The sequence below is a fragment of the Echinops telfairi genome, unplaced genomic scaffold (genome assembly GCF_000313985.2).
Source record: "Echinops telfairi isolate 266 unplaced genomic scaffold, ASM31398v2 ScPeMD7_3533;HRSCAF=4204_1, whole genome shotgun sequence".
In the NCBI taxonomy this organism is placed as follows: Eukaryota; Metazoa; Chordata; class Mammalia; order Afrosoricida; family Tenrecidae; genus Echinops; species Echinops telfairi.
This window is the reverse complement of record NW_022107432.1, coordinates 19,904,107-19,922,104: the sequence shown is the minus strand read 5'-3', so window position 1 is coordinate 19,922,104 and position 17,998 is coordinate 19,904,107. Positions and strand designations below refer to the sequence as shown.

General features: G+C 43.6%; 1 protein-coding gene across 2 annotated transcripts in view; it reads right to left on the bottom strand.

Moving 5' to 3' along the window:
• The window catches only part of CLIC5 (chloride intracellular channel 5), a 226,291-nt gene that overhangs the window by 174,507 nt on the left and 33,786 nt on the right, over nucleotides 1-17,998 (bottom strand). Inside the window, exon 1 of one of the 2 annotated variants that reach the window (XM_004710801.2) lies at nucleotides 14,315-14,900. The exons of the other annotated variant lie outside the window; for it this stretch is intronic. Coding sequence (XP_004710858.1) covers nucleotides 14,315-14,872 — 558 coding nt within the window. The 5' untranslated portion in view covers nucleotides 14,873-14,900. Of the gene's footprint in view, nucleotides 1-14,314; nucleotides 14,901-17,998 lie in introns of those variants that run through there. 2 annotated transcript variants of the gene reach the window in all.

Below are 17,998 nucleotides of genomic sequence, written 5' to 3'. Positions count from 1 at the left end.
ATTAGGATTAACAGCTTGCAAAATATTTCTTGATAAGGAGGTGGTATTCCAAATAAGTAAAAGACCCTTCCAATTCAATGGCAACATACTAGAATAGTAATATTAACAAGCAAAAGATCTGAACATATTTATCACTAAAGAAGATATAGGAATAGCTACTAAACATACGGAAAGATGTTCAACATCATTGTCATTGGAGAACTGAAAATTAAGTAACAGTATGCATTCACATAAATTGGAAGTAAGGTCAGAATGCTCCTTAGAGGCAAGGATGGCAAGACTTCGTCTTACAACTTTGGACACATGTCAGAAGAGGAAAGTCCCTGGAGAAGGACGTCATGTCTGATAAAGTGGAGGGCGGTGAAAAAGAGGAAGCCCTCAAGGGGGTGGACGGACACAGCGGCTGCATCGGTGGGCTAAGACGTAGGAAGCACTGTGAGGATGGCCAGGACAATACACTGTTCCCTTCGGTTGTGCAGAGAGTAGCTATGGCTTGGAGCCGACTTGACACCTAACACAGACAACATGCATTCACCATTATGCCTACACTTTAGGAAACCGACAACATCACATGCTGGCAAGGTGACAGCCACTTTGAAAAACATTTGAAAGGATTTTTTGTTGTATTTCTTTTAAAGTTTACCCTTTCACTTACAATATGACCCAAGAATCACATTCCTAAGTATTTACCCAAGAGAATATAATCGGCATAAAGACATCCTCAGATGTTTATAGCAGCTTTATCAATAAGAGCCAAAAATCAGGAAAGAATCCAAATGCCCATCAACTGGCGAATACAATAAACAAATGTGGTACGTTCATATCATTGAATAAGACTTGGAAATAAAAAGGAAAAAGCCATTGACCCATGTACCAACATGGATGGATTTTAAAGTTTTATGTTAAGTGAAAGACATCACATGCAAAAGCCTACATAGATTTTAATTCTCTTTATAAAATGTTCTCAAAGGTAAAACTGTTGTGAGAGAAAGCCGATCGGTCATTGCCAGATGACTAGGGAAGGAAGGAACTGTTGGCAAAGGGGCAGGAGGGAACTTTCTGAGATGATGGAAATGTCTTTATATTATGTTTGTGGTGGTGGTTGGCAATTATATACATTGAGCTGTACACTTAAAATTGGTATAGTGGCTATCTGCATTGGGCTGTGATCCGCATGGACAGCAGTTCAAAACCACCAGCAGCTCTGAGGAAGAAAGACTGGGCTTTCTACTCCAGTAAACAGTGACAGTCTTGGAAACCCCCAGTGGGCCGAGTCAGCATTGACTCAATGGCCGCCGTGAGAGAGACAGCTTATTATCCAATAAAAGTAACCCCTAAAGCAAAGTACACGACAAGGTCTAATGTCATCTATGTTCAATAAAAGATAAAAGAGAATTTTAAATATATGTATGCATACCTATTTCCCAGCATGTGTCTAAAATTATCTTGGGAAGCATATACATGAAGCTTTTAGAATGAGTTGTCTCACATAACAAAACCAAAGTGTTTGAGGGACTGTAGGGGGTGTGTGGGACTCTACTGTACCTTTCAACTCTTGTGCATGCAAACAGTCAACTTAATCAAAGTGAACACCAGTCAGCTGGGCAATAAGCTACAATATTTAACGTGGGTTGAGTCATAATTTTGTTTCTGACAAGTTGCATTGTAATTTGATCCTATAAGATAGATCTTAAAAGAAAAAATGCTCAAGGTGAACATTCTATATTAGTTAAGCTATTGTTTGGTTTTAATTAGAAGATTTCAGGGGATTATTGTTTTAGTTAGACAATTTCAGGGGATATTTTTGACTTAAAGTTGAAATAAATTAGTTAGACTACCATAAATTAACAAAGAGGACTCTAAGGGGAGCCAAAGGCAGATAAAAAACACAGATCTAGGGTTGGATTTGGGGTTCACACTAAATCCTAGCAGTAGAACAATTAGTTCTTATATCATGGCCCTGCTTGATACTTGCCTGCAGGAAGGGACCACAGAAGATAGGGGTGCTATAGCAAAGTGTGGAGAAGAAATTAGAAGGTGACTGGCTATCAGACAGAATAGCATCTGGGGTCTTAAAGTTTTGTTTACAAATAAGCAGCCATCTAAGTGAGATGTCAACTAAGTCAACGAAGATGGCACATGGAAAAAGCCCCCAACCTCTGTGACACCTGAGTTGTAAATGATATATTCCAAAGCCAAAGGAGGGACTAGCATCAGAGCCTAACGTGTGAGATTCTGGTTTCAGAAAGCTATGGATGACAGTGGGAGCCCAAGACACATTTGTGAGATCTACCACGGGAATAAGTCTCTGGTGATCACCCTCTATCCATAATAGAGGGATGGGAAGAAACTGGTTACCAAACGGAGACTATTGGAGAGATGATTATAAGAGATCAAAATGATAAACCTGACTTGAATGGATAAAACCTTGTCACGTGATCCCCCACCCCTATGATACATGTTGGACCTGATCTGGTTTTCAATATTTTCTGTGTTTGTTTGTTTCATATTGGGGTTTATCTCTGATGTATTTTGTCATTGTGCATGACCCTCTTGAGTGGTTGTTATATGTTTTCGGTAGATGAGGCCCAGGATTGATGAGCCTATAGAGACAGCAAGTAGCATAAGGGTTCCTGGGGGTACAGTGGGGATGGGGCAGGGAATAAAGGGGAGGTGATATCAAGAAGTTCAAGAAGGAAGAAAATGTTTTGAAATGGACTGTGATAGCAATTGTACAATACTGCTTGATATCATTGAACTATGGAATCATATGATACCTGTATTTGCTCTCAATGAAACAGTTTTGAAAAAAAAATCTGAGGGCAAGAGTTGCAGGGGTTCATCTGACCTCCATATAGGTCCTGAGAGTCCAGATTCCATGAAAATTTGCTATTCAGTTCTACATTTTCTCCCCCTTTTGATAGCAATTCTTCTTTGGAATTTGTATCCAAAATTTTAGTAAATGACAACAGCAACGTGAAAGATGAGATGGCAACCCTCAGGGGTAGTATGTTTAAGTGGATGGGGGAAGAGCAGCTCAGAAAAGAGGGAGCGACTGCTTGCACAACTTGAAACATGTAGCCAGTGCCCCGGATTTGTGCAGATTGAAACCGGTGAGTTGGTTTATGTTCTGCTGTGTCTATTTTCAACAACCAAAGCAGATGAATTTTTAAAAATTTTGTTTTTGTGTTATGAGAATTTTTTAAAAATCTTCTATGTTATGAGAATAGCTCTCTTTGTGACTCCCCCTCCTCATGTAAAACACTCGATGTTGTATAATATCTTGAGAGAATGACAATAAAATATATGTCTTAAGATATGTGAAGAAAGGTCCCTATGGAAGGGAGATTTCCACAGGGAAAAAAGCAAAGCTTCAGTACACAGCAGGTTAGAAGCAGTAGGGCTATAGGACTCACCTTCATTCCTGTTTCTTTACCAATGATAAGTCTAAGAGGCAGAGAGTACAAATGACTTGCCCAAAGTTGTACAGATACTCAGTGTCAGAATCAATATTTAAGCCTAGCATATGCAGAGATAATGGAAATGAAGAGGGCAACCTAGCCCAGACCTTGGTTCTATCAAAAAGTTTCTTCTTTGGTTGTATTATACCAGTCAGCCCTCAACACGGAGTCTCCATTCACTCCACCCAAAGTCAAGTACAGATGGATGCAGAGGCAGAGGGCCTCTGCGAGAATGCTCCGTTTCTTGTAACACATTAGTTAGCTTTCCCTCCAAAAAGATCCCTTTCCCATAACTAGAAGGAGATTTTGTCTTTGCGCTTGACAATACAGTGAGCCATCCCCTCTAGTGTGGCCTGGAGCACTAATACTGCCTAGTAATTTCTACAGGGGCAGGTCCTGCCTGAGAGACCAAACAACGAGGCCACTCTTGGCAAGATTAGAGAATGCCCTTAAAATCGTCAGGGGCACAACCAGACCCAGAACACAGGGACCAAGCATGGTCCACGACAAGCGGTGTCTGAGGGATTGATTTCTCGTTGGATAACAGGAGTATTATTCTTGATTTTCAATATTATTTCAATAATTTTTAAAAATTCATCATTAACAGTACAGTTTAAGATAAGTCATTACATATGTATTGCTCATCTAATCTCATCTAAGTTCACCATGAGTTATATTTAACTAAATGGCAACTGGTCTTATCCAAGAATCTATACATGGTGAAAAAGATATGGATGGAAAATCCTTCCCATGTGAAGTGTTCAGTCTAGTGATTGGTTCTGGGAAACACACACTTAGGCAGATAATTGTAAAACTAGGGGGCAATCACTAAAAGGAAGGTAAGAAATGAGGTTGTATCATTTGGAATAACCTGGAGGTTTAGGGATGGCTTCACCGGAATATGAGCCTAGAGAGATGAGGTAGAGTTATCCAGAAAAATGAGATGAGGAAGTGCATTACGTAGACAAATAAGCATGGTCAAAGCTAGGAGATGCAAAATAGCATCTGGGTTGTGGGATTCTGTAAACAACTCAGTATTCTGGGACATAGTTCTCTTTTGAAGGCCGAGTATGGAATGAAGTGGAATTGTTTAAATCGCTTAGATTGCAGGGGATCAAAGTTCTTGCAAGTAATGATAAAGATTAAGCTTAGTCCTCTTGGCAATGGGCAAGCATCAAAGCAAAGAAGTTAAGAATCAAATTTGAAATTTTATTCCACGGGATGGGTAATCTTTATGACATAAGGCAGATGAAGGCCACCTAAGAGTCCCAAGGGTAACTATTCAGGTCAGTTCACTTTGACAAACATTTACAGGGCCTCTAAGACAAACCCAATCCCACAAAGGACATGGAGCTAAAAAGATAAGCTGGTGTGATCCCTTCCCCCACAGAGCTGACAGTTCCATGGGGTATCCTAACTGGAGTCAAGAAAATGGTCCCTCACCTGCTGGTCTAAACCCAGTCTTCTCTGATTGACAGCCACATTCCAGTCAGGGGGTGTTCTCTGCCCTAGGGTGTTGACACTTCTCACTTTCTCTTTGTCACTGAGTTTCATTTGGCTTCTGTGTCTATTGACAGAACAGTGCTCAGTAAATTATATGGATGCAGAAAAACACAAAAGCAGGCTCACCGACAAGGATGACCTTAATTAGGTATGGCAACCTCGCCTCCTTGAGCTATCCTTATAGTGCTAACACCAACCACTGCCTGAATCTTCAAGTTCTTTGACTTGAAATTTCTTTCAAAGATCAGGAAAGGCAAAATCCTGGTGACTAAGGTGTGACTTACAGACAACGCTCAGCGATCCTTTACAGCATTTCTGAGACTGCAAATCTTTATAGGAGCAAATTGATTCATCTTTTCGCTTGGAGCAGATGGTGTGACGTGACTTACCAACCTTGTTCTTAGCAGCCCTCCACCTGACTCACATTGCCACCAGAATGCCTTACCCTAATATAAGCGAAATAAGAACTGTGTGCACCCATTTCAATTTACCTACAACCACCTGTACAACAAATCAGGCTCTCAGCATACTGAATTTCTGCCCAAAGTTCAGGACCAGGCTAGAAACATAGTAGGAAGTCTTATGAATGTCTTATAACTAAAGAGATGAAAGTGAACATAATTCACCAAATCATCTTGCAGAGGGGTCTCGGGGAGGAGACGAGCCAGTCAGGGTGTGATGTAGCAATGATGAAAAATACAACTTTCCTCTAGTTCCTAAATGTTTCCTCCCCACTCCCACTATCATGATACGAAGTCTACCTTGCAAGTCTGGCTAGACCAGAGGATGTACACTGGTACAGATAGGAACTGAAAATACAGGAATCCAGGGCAGATGATCCCTACAGAACCAGTGGTGTGAGTGGCAATACTGGGAGGGTAGAGGGAGAGTGGGTTACAAAGAGGGAACCAATTACAATGTGACCTCCTCCCTGGGGGACGGACAACAGAAAAGTGGGTGAAGGGAGATGTCGGACAGGGCAAGATATGACAAAATAATAATTTATAAATTATCAAGGGCTCATGAGGGAGTGGGGAGTGGGGAGGGAGGGGAAAAATGAGGACCTAATGCTGGGGACTTAAGTGGAGAGGGAATGTTTTGAGAATGATGAGGGCAATGAATGTACAAATGTGCTTTACACAATTGATGTATGTATGGATTGTGATAAGAGTTGTGTGAGCCCCTAATAAAAAGCCCCTAGAAAAAAACAACCTTGTGTATTAGGGGGTAAAGATGGACCCCCACCAGAGGTCCCATGCTTTGTCTCAACTCATTTCTCCTTCAGAGGTTTGGAGCATCACACCTGTTGCTGCAGCAGGCCACTTGGACGAGCTTTCCTCCACCCGCACTGCTCTGAGGATCTCTGGGCATGGCTAGCTCCTTTCTTTCTTTATTCAACGATCACTTGTTAAGTATCCTAGGGGCAGGTCTAGAAAAATGGATGAAGCGCAGGTCCTCCCTCATGAGTAGTTCACAACTAGACAGAAGGATAAAAACTTCCCCAGGTAATTGTAGCCTGGAGGTAACTGAGAGGGGACATCACAGAGACGACCCAACGCCACCTTGTCTGAAGGGACTGGGAGGGCTTCTCTGAGGAGGTAACTTCTCGGCCTACAACCTGGTCTCATAAATCTGACCGCATGGAGCGTAAGGGCAGGGAAGGCGAACACATCATAGTGAGTTTAAACATTTCTGAGGGTTCCTGACTCCTTCTGAGTGTCATCTCCCACACAATTGATCACAGAGGCTTAGAACATTCCTGAAACTTCGGAAGCATAACGTTCATGAGCATCTAGCACCCCAGGCAAAGAAAGCCAATACAAAAGACTATACACTGGATTGAAAGCACCAAATCTCACTACACGGCTCATGTGCAGGCAGTCTTGCAGAAGTTCAGGGATCACTTGACAACTCTGGTTATCAGGGATTTTGTTACCTAGCTGAGATTCCGTGGCCTCTCTGGTTCATGGTATTGATTCACAAAGCAGATCGGTTTGTGTGGGTACCTACTAGATTATCTTTGAGTAAAATCAGGCCTTGATTGTGTTCCCAGCACCCTCATGCAGAAGGTATTCTGACAAGGATAGGAGTCTTTGTTCAAACCTGCTCATGGTTTCATTCTGATGTGCTTCTTTGTCTCCATAAAGGAACGACTGGGCAGCTAGGACAAGGCCAGACTTGCACGATCTCACAAACGTTTCCAAGGACATCATTTGAAACATATTTATTATTTATGTTAGAGGATCATGGAACAAGAGAACCCTTTCAGAGTTCCAGCTATTTCTAATCAGCCAAACGCACGACTTCAAGTAGCTAGGCGAAGTCAATCCCACACAAACACATGGAAACCATATTAAAACAATGAATATCTTACATGGAAATTACATATGCAGTAGCTGCATGGGTCTTAATATGGGGACATTTTTTCTGAAGCTGCACGTCATCTTCAAGTTCAGAACTGACATTACAGCGGTATGATTCTTAGAGCAGTGCATCTTTTTTATTCTGTTGCGAGGGCTTCCCCTTTGGCACCTTGGGAACGATGATGCATAGAACAAACGGATGATTCCACAGACAATAATTGGAGTTGGGCTGCTCCCAGCACACTCTGCCTCCACCCTCAGGTGCATCACACGCTAAGGAAGATCTATCAGTAACACAAAACATCCACATCACACCTGGATACTTTTTCTATTTCAAAAAAAAGTTTTCTATATAAAACCAAGGATCTAAAACCCTGGCATCTTCAGAGGGTCAGTTCCATGAGAAAGTAACTATAAAAACACAGAATTTTTTACACACAATGCATTTGCATGTAGGTGCTTGAACTAATAATATAAATGATGCTTGGTAGATTTAATGCCTAGTTCTGTTCCACATAAAGTGGGGAAAGCTATGCCCATTTGTTTACTAATGACCTAGAATATCGCTTCGCTCATGACATCCTCTATAGAAATTTTATTCAGAAATGTTATTTTCTGCTACCTTAAGGATAAAAACTAGCTCTTGCCCCTGTCTGAGCCTCATTCAGCAAAAGGAATCTAATGACACACATGCGCATTGTCAGTGCACTTTTATATTTTCTGGAATCCTGCTGGCATACACATCAATCAAACATGGGACTGCAAACTGCAAGGTCAGCAGCTCAGCAGTTCAAAACTAGCCCCCCTTCCGAGGAAGAAAGATGAGACTTTCCACTCCATAAAGCGTTGCAGTTCTACCCTGTCCTGCAGTCACTTGGAGTCAGCATCAACTATCTGGCAGTGAGTTGGGTTCTTGGAGTTGCTTTTTCCAAGTCCACTGCCTGGAACACCCTTTCCTCAATTGAGCCACATGTTGGCATTCAAATCCAATTCCATTTCCCTCGTTTCCTCAGTATGATTGTACAGGGGTTTTTTGTTTTTTACAGTTTCTGTTTTAAAAATCTGTAAAATCATAGTTGTGTGTGTGTGTGTGTGTGTGTGTGTGTGTGTGTGTATCCAAGGCAAATGGACTGAATGTGTTTTGCTTGTGAAAATTTAGGGCAAGGCAGTACCTGTTTGTTCAGGAGACCTGTTTTCACTAGGTTTTGGTCCCCAGACTCTCTGATGGCGGTAGAAATGCAAGAAAAAGCTACAGGACAGCCAGATCCAAGAGGTAGGCTTTCCGAACCTCATTTTATGTGGAACTGCAGCTATGAGAAATTAAGTCTGAAAGCGTCAGGGTCAGGATAGGAACATGAGCTTTCAGTCCGTTTCCTATTCATGGCACTGCGTCACGCTGTCATCTTAGATCTCCCCAAGAGCCACCGGCACTGGTGCTGACATGTGCTGGGTAAGACTAGGTCTCCTTCAAAGTTTACAGCTAACCCAAGATTACTCTGTGATGATAAGGATTGCATGGGGGGTGGGGTTCTGCTACATGATGCCTCATCTGACCCATTTCTCATCTTTAAAGATGAGACCGTTCAGTCTATGTGACCCCCCTCAAAGACACACTGAAACATTTCCTAGGGGACCTATCACAGGTGGTGTAATGTTCAAGCTTTGGGGACATTGATCCTATTCCGAACACTTTGAACAAACGGTGTATGCCGTTTGAACACTTTGAACAACCACAAAACGGTGTGTGCCCATGGATGAAAGTATTGACTTGGGTTACCACACTGAATGAAACACACGGTCCTGAGCTGCATTCAGAAGGCATGCAGGTAGGCTATGGGTTGCTTTTACTTGGACTGAGGTCATATGCTGGCTTGTTTCAGAGAACCTTTCCATAGAGTCTGGACTGCAGCACGGGAAACTGACTGGAGGAGGCAAGCCCAGCTGCACAGCAGTTGGTGAAATTTGGATCAACCAAGAAGTGAAGAACTGCATCAAGAAGACGTGATAGGCTAACAGAGTCTGGTGCTGGATGGAAGTTTTATCAGCACTGCCAAAACATCAAATGGTAGGTAGCTACGGGTACTATGGACCAAATTCTGGACCCTGTTCAGCAATGAAGGGATGCTCTTCACCTACATAATCTACCTAGACATCCCTAGAATCCCCAAGCTACTGCTTTAGGCAATCAAACCAACAGGAAGCCCTAGAAATGCCTTGGGTACACTACCACTCTAGCCTTGGAAATGAAGAGTATCTGAGTACTTGGGAAGACCTGAGGATGGATGACCTAACCTCAGATGCAGCATGCATCGAACTTGTACCAGAATCTCCTGTGGGATGTGTTAAAACACAGACTGCACGGCCCCACTCCCAGAGTTTCTGAGCCACTAAGACTGGAGGAGAGCCAGAGAATTTGCATTTCTAATGAGCTCTCCGGTGGTACTGAATTTTCTAGCCCCTGAACCATTTTGTGAAACACTGAACCAACGTTTAGGACAGGGGTCCTCAAACTTTTTAAACAGGGGCCAGTTCACTGTCCCTCAGCCTTGTTGGAGGGCCGGACTATAGTTTAAAAAAAAAAAATTAGAACAAATTCCTATGCACACTGCAAAGTACACTGCACATATCTTATTTTGAAGTAAAAAAACAAAATGGGGCAAAAACACCCGCCGGGCCAGATAAATGTCCTCAGCCAGCAGCATGTTGCCTGCGGGCAGTAGTTTGAGGACCCCTGGTTTAGGACACCCACCCCTTTAGAACAGGGGTCGGTAAACTGCGGTTCCTGAGCTGTATGCGGCTCTTTCAGTATGTACAGGTGGCTCTGAAGTCAAATGGAAAATGAAAATAAAACTATCATAGTTTCATTTAAAGGATATCATTCAGATAAAACATATTTATGACTCCCGAGTAGTTTTTAAATGGTTGTGAGGGAAGGATTGGCTCTTCCGTCTCTCAAGTTTGCCAACCTCAGTGTTAGAATAAAGACCCAAGTCTCACTCTGAGTCTAAGGAGTTTTCACCAAGGCTGCTTTGTTGCCTGACTTCAGGGAGAGACACCATTCCCATTGTCCGTGAGGGACACCCTCCTAAATTTGTTCAAGTACCCTCTGTGCCTGTGCTGCCCGCTTTGGGGGCCCCTGGGTGACCCCCGTAATCAGAGAAGTTCTACAGGCCATGGCAACACACACTCTCCAAGGAACAAGCTTTCAAAGACGGTAAGAGCCTGAAAGGATTTCTTTAGAGATGAGGAATCTTGCATGCAGAAACATTTCACAGCCAAGTACCATCAAAGCCGATGTTTACATTCCCTGAGAAGGGTCCGTCCACCTCGGAAATGGAAAAGGCACCCCCAGTCACCCAGCAGCTCAGGCCAGAACTTCTGTAGTCAACCACGGCCCTTTGCTCTGTATGCATCCCCCCTCAATTTCGTCAGCAAATTCCTCGGGCTCTCTCTTCAAACCAATCCAAGCCTAAGCCTCACCGCTTCCACCACTGTCACTGTCGACCAATTTGTCGTCGTCTCTGACCTGCAGTGCTTTCGTTGCCCCCCACACCCACCAACGACCTTTCTCTCTGCTTCCACTCCCCGCACCCCTTAGTCTTTTCTCAAAGAGGCAGCTAGAATGACCTTCTCGAGTCTCCTCTTCTGTGACTCACCACATCACTCTGAGCAAAAGAGAAAATTCTTCCTGTGGTGCTCAAGATCAGGCCTGACCTACCCTGCCTTCCTTTCTTTGGCTACCTCTCCTAACACCCTCCATCACTCACGCCTCTCCAGCCACACTGCCCCTCACTCCCCTATTCAGAGACACCAGCTGAATACTGGACCCAAAATATGCCCTTGTCCTAACCTGTGAGTGTGACTTTCTATGGCCCCAAACACTCTATAGATAGGACTAAGTTCGGGGGTCTGAGATGAATAGATTATCCAGGGCTCCCCAGGTGGAGTCTGTGTCAATCGGAAGGGTCCTTCAAAGAGGGATGCGGGAGTCAGAGTCAGGAGAGGACGGCAAGCAAGGAGAGGAGGCCATGAGATGTGGGACCATACGTGGAGGATGAGGACAACCGCGACACAATGAAAGGGGCATAGGAAAGGTCTCTTCCCTACAACCTCCACAAGGAGCCAGCCCTACCGATACCACAATACTCACTTCCGAGTTCTGAACTCTAAGTGAATAAATGTGTGCTGGTCTAAGCCACTAAGTTTGTGATGATCTGCTCCAGTAATAATAAGAAATTAATTACTGATAAACCCGTTTTAAATTTCATTTTAGTCTATAATATATGTATACCAGTCTATATATAAATAAGGCATATATTATATGATTTATTTGTCCTTCAGCATCTCTGACACTAGAGGCAAAGTCCCTGAGAGCCAGGACTGTCTCTCCATCATTGTAAACCCAATGCCTGGCAACTACCTGTTAAATAAAATAAATGAGTGCTAGATTTTAATGAACTGAGTAATTGGCCAACACTCAGAAATGGCTGAGCCTCAATAAAGCGTTGGTTCCATATATGGTTACAGACTGTGCGACACGTTCACAGACTCATCTGGAATAGATGGGAACGTACACAAACCTCCCAGGTGGTCTCCGTGGACTCAGTCCAGGAGAAGGACCCCAGACTGCTCAGTGTCCAGCCCTCGTCAGAAGATGATGAGCTGTAATGTATAACCATACCCTGCCCGCTGCTGTGCTCTCGGCATCTTCTGCCTGGTGCCGGGAGAAGATAGGAGCCTGCATAGGCGCCACTCACATTCTCCACTCCACTCCGACTGCAAGCCAAGCAGCTCCCGTTTCCCCATTCGAATACGTTACACTTCCATTCAACGCTGAATAAAGAACTCCGATGGCGGTAAAGAGTGGAGGGGCTGGGAAATAGGCCATACCTACTGCCCTTCTGACAGAGCACTGCTGGCTATCATTTAAAAAGCAACCACACATAGGAGCAGAGGTCGGTGCTACCTTCAGTGGCCTTTTGGTTACCATATGATATTTAAAAGGGAGTAAACTTCAAAGACTTCATGAAGTCCAATATTCGCTTTGGAGAGCTACGAGTTGTAAATAATTCAGAGACCACAGTTCCTTCAACCGGTTTCTCTATTGCTGGCACCAGCCGAGGTCAACTTCTCTAGCATTCTTGTTTGGGTTAACATCAGTGAGCTAATTTCTGGCAAGATCAACAATTTTCCAGTTTACAAGTCTCCAGGTGCCAAAGATGCTGCTGATGATGATGAAGAGGAGGATGACCCAACTTTCCTATTACATGAAGTTACGAGGATGCTTATGCCCTCCAAAAGTTATTCTGAGACCACTGTTAATAAAAAGTGAATAAAAGGCTTTCACACTAAAACTTTGATGGCTTTGATGGACTTTGATGGCTACCAGGGTGGGGCGCAAGGGAGAGGAGGGCAGCCAAAGTTTCGAGGGTCGGTAGGTGCTAACTCAGGTGCCGGGGAAGAGAATATGCAACAAGAGGGCGATGGGCCACGAATGATGGAGACGGGAAGACAACAAAGGTTGAATGAGAAACTGAAGATCTGCTCTGCTCAGTCATCTTCCCCTAATTCAGAATCTAAAGGCTTGTAAAACTTACTCTGAGTCTTCATTCATTGTACGATATAGACTGCAAACAGTGCGGCACGTTGATGCCAGTGATGGAGGCTGGGCATCCGATGCACTGTGCTGAGGCCCCTTTCTGTGGAGCCTTTGCTAACGCCCCCATGTACACAGAGGCACCTCCTCCTTGTGTGCGCATGGCACTCTGCACACCCCTTTCTCTTCCCTCTGATTGTGGAGTAGAGTAGTTAACCACGTGCAAGCGGGTCTCCTGCACCATGCTGCTGCCTTCTTGAGAACAGGGACAGTGCCTTGCCCGTTCCTCTCCATCCCCGATGCTCAATACGATGCCACGCAAGGTTTGGCGACGGCATACGTGTAAGCCAACTACTATTCCAGGCACTGTGCTCAAGAAGCTTTTAGTGGAAAAACTACATTTACACACGAAAACTGAGAAGAGTTCAACATAGCAAATGATAATGTAGAAAATGAAATAAAATATTGGGGGAGCAGGGAAAGAGAGAGACAAGAGTGGACTGGGATTTTTCTGAATCTACAGAATAATTAGTTTTTGTTAGCCAGAAATAGTGGAATCTACTCATTGACATCTACCCACACATTGGAAAACAGAAATATTATGAGAGAGTGGGAAGTTGGGTTATATATAACCAAAATATAAAAACTGAGAGCAAAAAGATTCTGTCATCCTGATGACAAAGTATCTCTGCATTATTTTATATTTTGATAATATGTAGAACTCTAATCTTTATTATAGTAGCACAGTCTAATACAAAGATCACCAAAGGTCTCTGTTTAAACATCATAGGTATTAAATATTAACCTTTTAAGTATCGTTCTTGCTACTACTGAAATCCTTTCACATGATGGAATACTTTACTTATATTGGTGGCAAAAGGGCAAACTCGGTGTCAACAGCAACATTTATTGACCAGATATCTGAAGGATCTATGACCTTAGGAATGTAAGAAGGAAACTCTAGTGCCTTGACTATAGATTTTACTTTCCCTCATGGCTGGGTCATGTGTTTAAAAACCATGTCAACCAAGGAAATCTAACCACACAGGAACACACGCTCGCCTTCTGTCACAAAGGCAAGCATTGGAGCAGCCATTTCTGTGTACTCATTGGGAACTCAAAAAATGCTTTGTCCATGGCATATAAAAGTCAATCATTAAACATACACTTATGTACTTCCTAATTCATATTTGTTATATGTACTTATATGTACTTCCTGATTCGTATTTCGAGAAGTCCTGGCTTAACGCTGGAACGATCCATTGAGTCAGTCTTACTCTTGTATATGGATTAAGGTGCAGGGACCATGACACTGGACACCTCTTCCTGAACACACAGGACAAAATAGAACCCCCAAATGGCCATCTGCCTGCGCAGTTGTGCTTTCTTACCTTCACAAAGAGAATAATCTCGGGGTTCATGAAAGAGGCATCGGTGTCTTCTGAATCATTAGCACCGGAATATCCAGCTGGGGAATCCGTGCTGATGGAGAAGGCTTTGCTCTGCTGGACGGTGAAGCTGGAAGAAGAGGGAAGGTCTTCTGCCATCATGTACCCGTTCTCCTGGGAATCCTCCAAGTGGAGCTCCGCTGAGAAGAGGGCCCGGGCCTGGGAGGGGGGATGCAATTCGTCCATCGAGTCGCCTCTGTCCTCCTGGGGCTCATCTGGTTCAGGCTCCTGGTCCTCAGGCTGCACCTCATCTGGCAGGAGGTAGCCCTCTGCTCCTGACCGGGCATATAGGCTGCTCTCCTCCTCCCCAGTGGCGTAGTCAGACACAATGGCATACTCAGACGAGTCCAGCTGGTTTTCATAGAAGTTGTGTTCAGGCTCCACGTCTTTCTGGATGTCATCATAGAGGGGTCCTTCATTTTCTTTCTGCTCTTCTGGATCCTCATACACGACCTCTTTTTGGATTGTGTCATAGATGCTGTCGTAGTCTTTGTCACTCATGTTGGGTAATCAGATGGATCCTTCTGTCAACAGACCCGAGAAGATCCCAAAGGAGTAAAGGGCTCAAAGATGCTGCACAGCCTTCCAGAAGAATCAATGGACTTTTGAAATGCAGCACACACACGGCTATCAACGGCAAGTCTAACAATCATTTACCGGAGACTTTAATCGGCAAACCACTAGTCCATGGGACAAAAGATAAAGCTGACACACTCAGTTAACTCCTTCACTCCCAAGGGTTCTTTCAATCAGGCTCGGGGTTTCCCCGTTGCCATAACTCCGTGATTCTTTACCTGAAACAAGGGTTGAATTACCTTCTCCATATACACTGGAATTCTGAGTCTTTATCCATTTGTTATTAAACAAAGCTCCCTCTTCTAATTGTCTCCAAACGCTGACAACATTCAAAAACCTGTGCCATTCGGTGAAGAGTCATAATCCTTCAACCCATTTATTTACAGTTGAATTTATTCAGCAAAACAATTCTTTTGTGAAAGAGTTACATGTGCTCCTGTTAGGCAATGAATCACATTTCTATTTCTTATCTGGAAGCCCCACTCGGTGATTAAATAGCAAAGGGGATAAGCAGATGAATGCTCGGGCTTGTGGGCACATCTATACAGACTACCCACACGAAGCAACTCGGAGGCAGTTGACTCTGAGTTTTGTTTTCCCTTCTTAAGTCAGTGTTCTCACCACAGTCAACACATATTCACTGAGAGGCTTTTAAGTCAGTATACTTAGGTGGGCATGAAACAGAGACAAAAGAAAAAACACATTCTCCGTCCTCCAAGCGGCCCAGCTGAGAAACTGAGACCATAAAAGACATAGATCGTACTATCTGTTCCAGGTTTGCTTCATGCAATTGGGCCAGCTCTGGAAGAAGCAACAAAGAACCACATGCACATGGTTGCCCAAATACTCCAGCTACAAATTCTGTAGAGATGTGGTCTTTGTTTTTGAGTGTGGTAGTCTCTTTTGCTAATGCTTGCTTCCCTTTTCTGTATCACATACATCTTTCTATTTCCTGTGACAACTTAGATAAGTCATAAGGGGATTTTAGTATCTAGAAATGATGTGCAAATGAGAAGCAATGCACACTTTAAAGCATGAGCTGAGCATCTTGTTGGTAAAACTCCCTTGCATTCTTAGGCTAACATAACCAGGAATCTTCTAGAGTGAACTGGAGCAGTCGTTCTAGAATTCTAACTTAAACAATGAGTAAGGGGCAAAGGCCAGAAGCCGACATTAAAAGAGATCGATACTGACATTTCATTTGACTGAAAAGTGAGGTTCATGGAGGCAGATATCTGATGAATTACTATACGTTTCATCACCAGGCACTGATAACACCCAAGTTCAAATCCTCCACCTTCCCAAACACCTTGATGATATAGTTGTTAGGTGCTGTTGAATCAGTTCCAAATTATAGTGCCCCGAGGGACAACAGAATGAAACATGGCCCCGTCTACAACAGCCTCACAATTGTTGTTTTGTTCGAACCCATTGTTACAGCCCAGGTGTCCATCCATTTCACGGGGAAACTCCGTCTTTTTCACTGACCTCCTACTGTCCGAAGCATGATGACTTCTCCAGGGAGTGGTCCCCCCTGATAACATGTATAACATGTGATAACATGTCCAAAGTACATGAGATGAAGTCTGTGGAATCAGGAGGTGTCGAAGGGATCAGGTATCAGGCATCATCAGAACCAAAAATCATATCATTGTGAATGAGGGGGAGTGTGGAGTAGAGACCCAAAGCCCATCTGTAGGCAATTGGACATCCCCTTAAGGAAGGGTCGTGGGGAGGAGACGAGCCAGTCAGGGAGCAGTGTAGCAATGATGAAACATATAACTTTCCTCTAGTTCCTAAATGTTTCCTACCCTCATCCCCACACACACACTATCATGATCCGAATTCTACCTTACAAGTCTGGCTAGACCAGAGGTTGTACACTGGTACAGATAGGAACTGGAAACACAGGGAGTAGTTAGAGTGGTGATACCAGGACGGTGGAGGGAGAGTGGGGTAGAAAGGGTGAACTAATTACAAGGATCTACATAAAACCTCCTCTCTGGGGGATGGACAACAGAAAAGTGGGTGAAGGGAGACATTGGATAGTGTAAGATATGACAAAATAATAATTTATAAATTATCACGGGCTCATGAGGGAGGTGGGGTGAGGAGTGAGGGAGGAAAATGAGGAGATGATGCCAGGGGCTTAAGTGGAGAGCAAATGTTTTGAGAATGATGAGGGCAATGAATGTACAAATATGCTTTACACAATTGATGTATGTATGGATTGTGATAAGAGTTGTATGAACCCCTAACAAAATGATTTTAAAAAGAGAGAGAGGGATGAAGTCTCCTCATCCTTCCATTGTATAGAGAGCATTCTGGCTGGATGTTGTTGTTGTTGTTCCCTTGGTAGTCCATGATTCTTTCGATGTTCTTTGCCTACATCATTATGCAAAGTACCTGTGCTCTGGAAGTCCCTTACTGCCGTGTTCTGTTCAAACTTCTACAATGGCTCACCAAAGGGCGACAAAGCTCTGTATCATGTGCACCACCCAGTCCCATACCCACTCTTCTGCCTTTGCTTATGCTGTTCCAGAGCATCAGGTCTCATTTGTGTGTTTGAACGATTCTAGAATGTTCCATCTTAGGATCTTGACATGGGCATCTTTTTTTCTACTCAGAACCCATTTCCTCTGGATCTCTGCACAGCCCATTCCCTCAACTCTTTTACTTATAAACTCCCTTCTCAACAAAGCCTACTCAGGCTATCCTGCTGAATATGAAACCCATGCTAATGCCTAACCTCATCGCCTCCTCATGACTGAAAACACTTGTTATTTCAAGCTGCAGTTGAGCTGACCCCTGCCTCGAGGGTCAGCCAGCATGCTCAGGGCAGAATGGCTTCCTGGGTTGGTCTTGACTGACATTGTTATGGAAGCCGTTTCTTCTGTAGTATATCTGGATGCCTTCACACTTTGGGGTTAGCAGCTGATTGCGAAACTCTTTTCACCATGCAAGCTCTCTGAAAACTCTTACCTGACTCCTTTTTTCCCCCTTTTGTCTGAAATGGCTCTCACCTTGTAATAATAATTATATATATATATA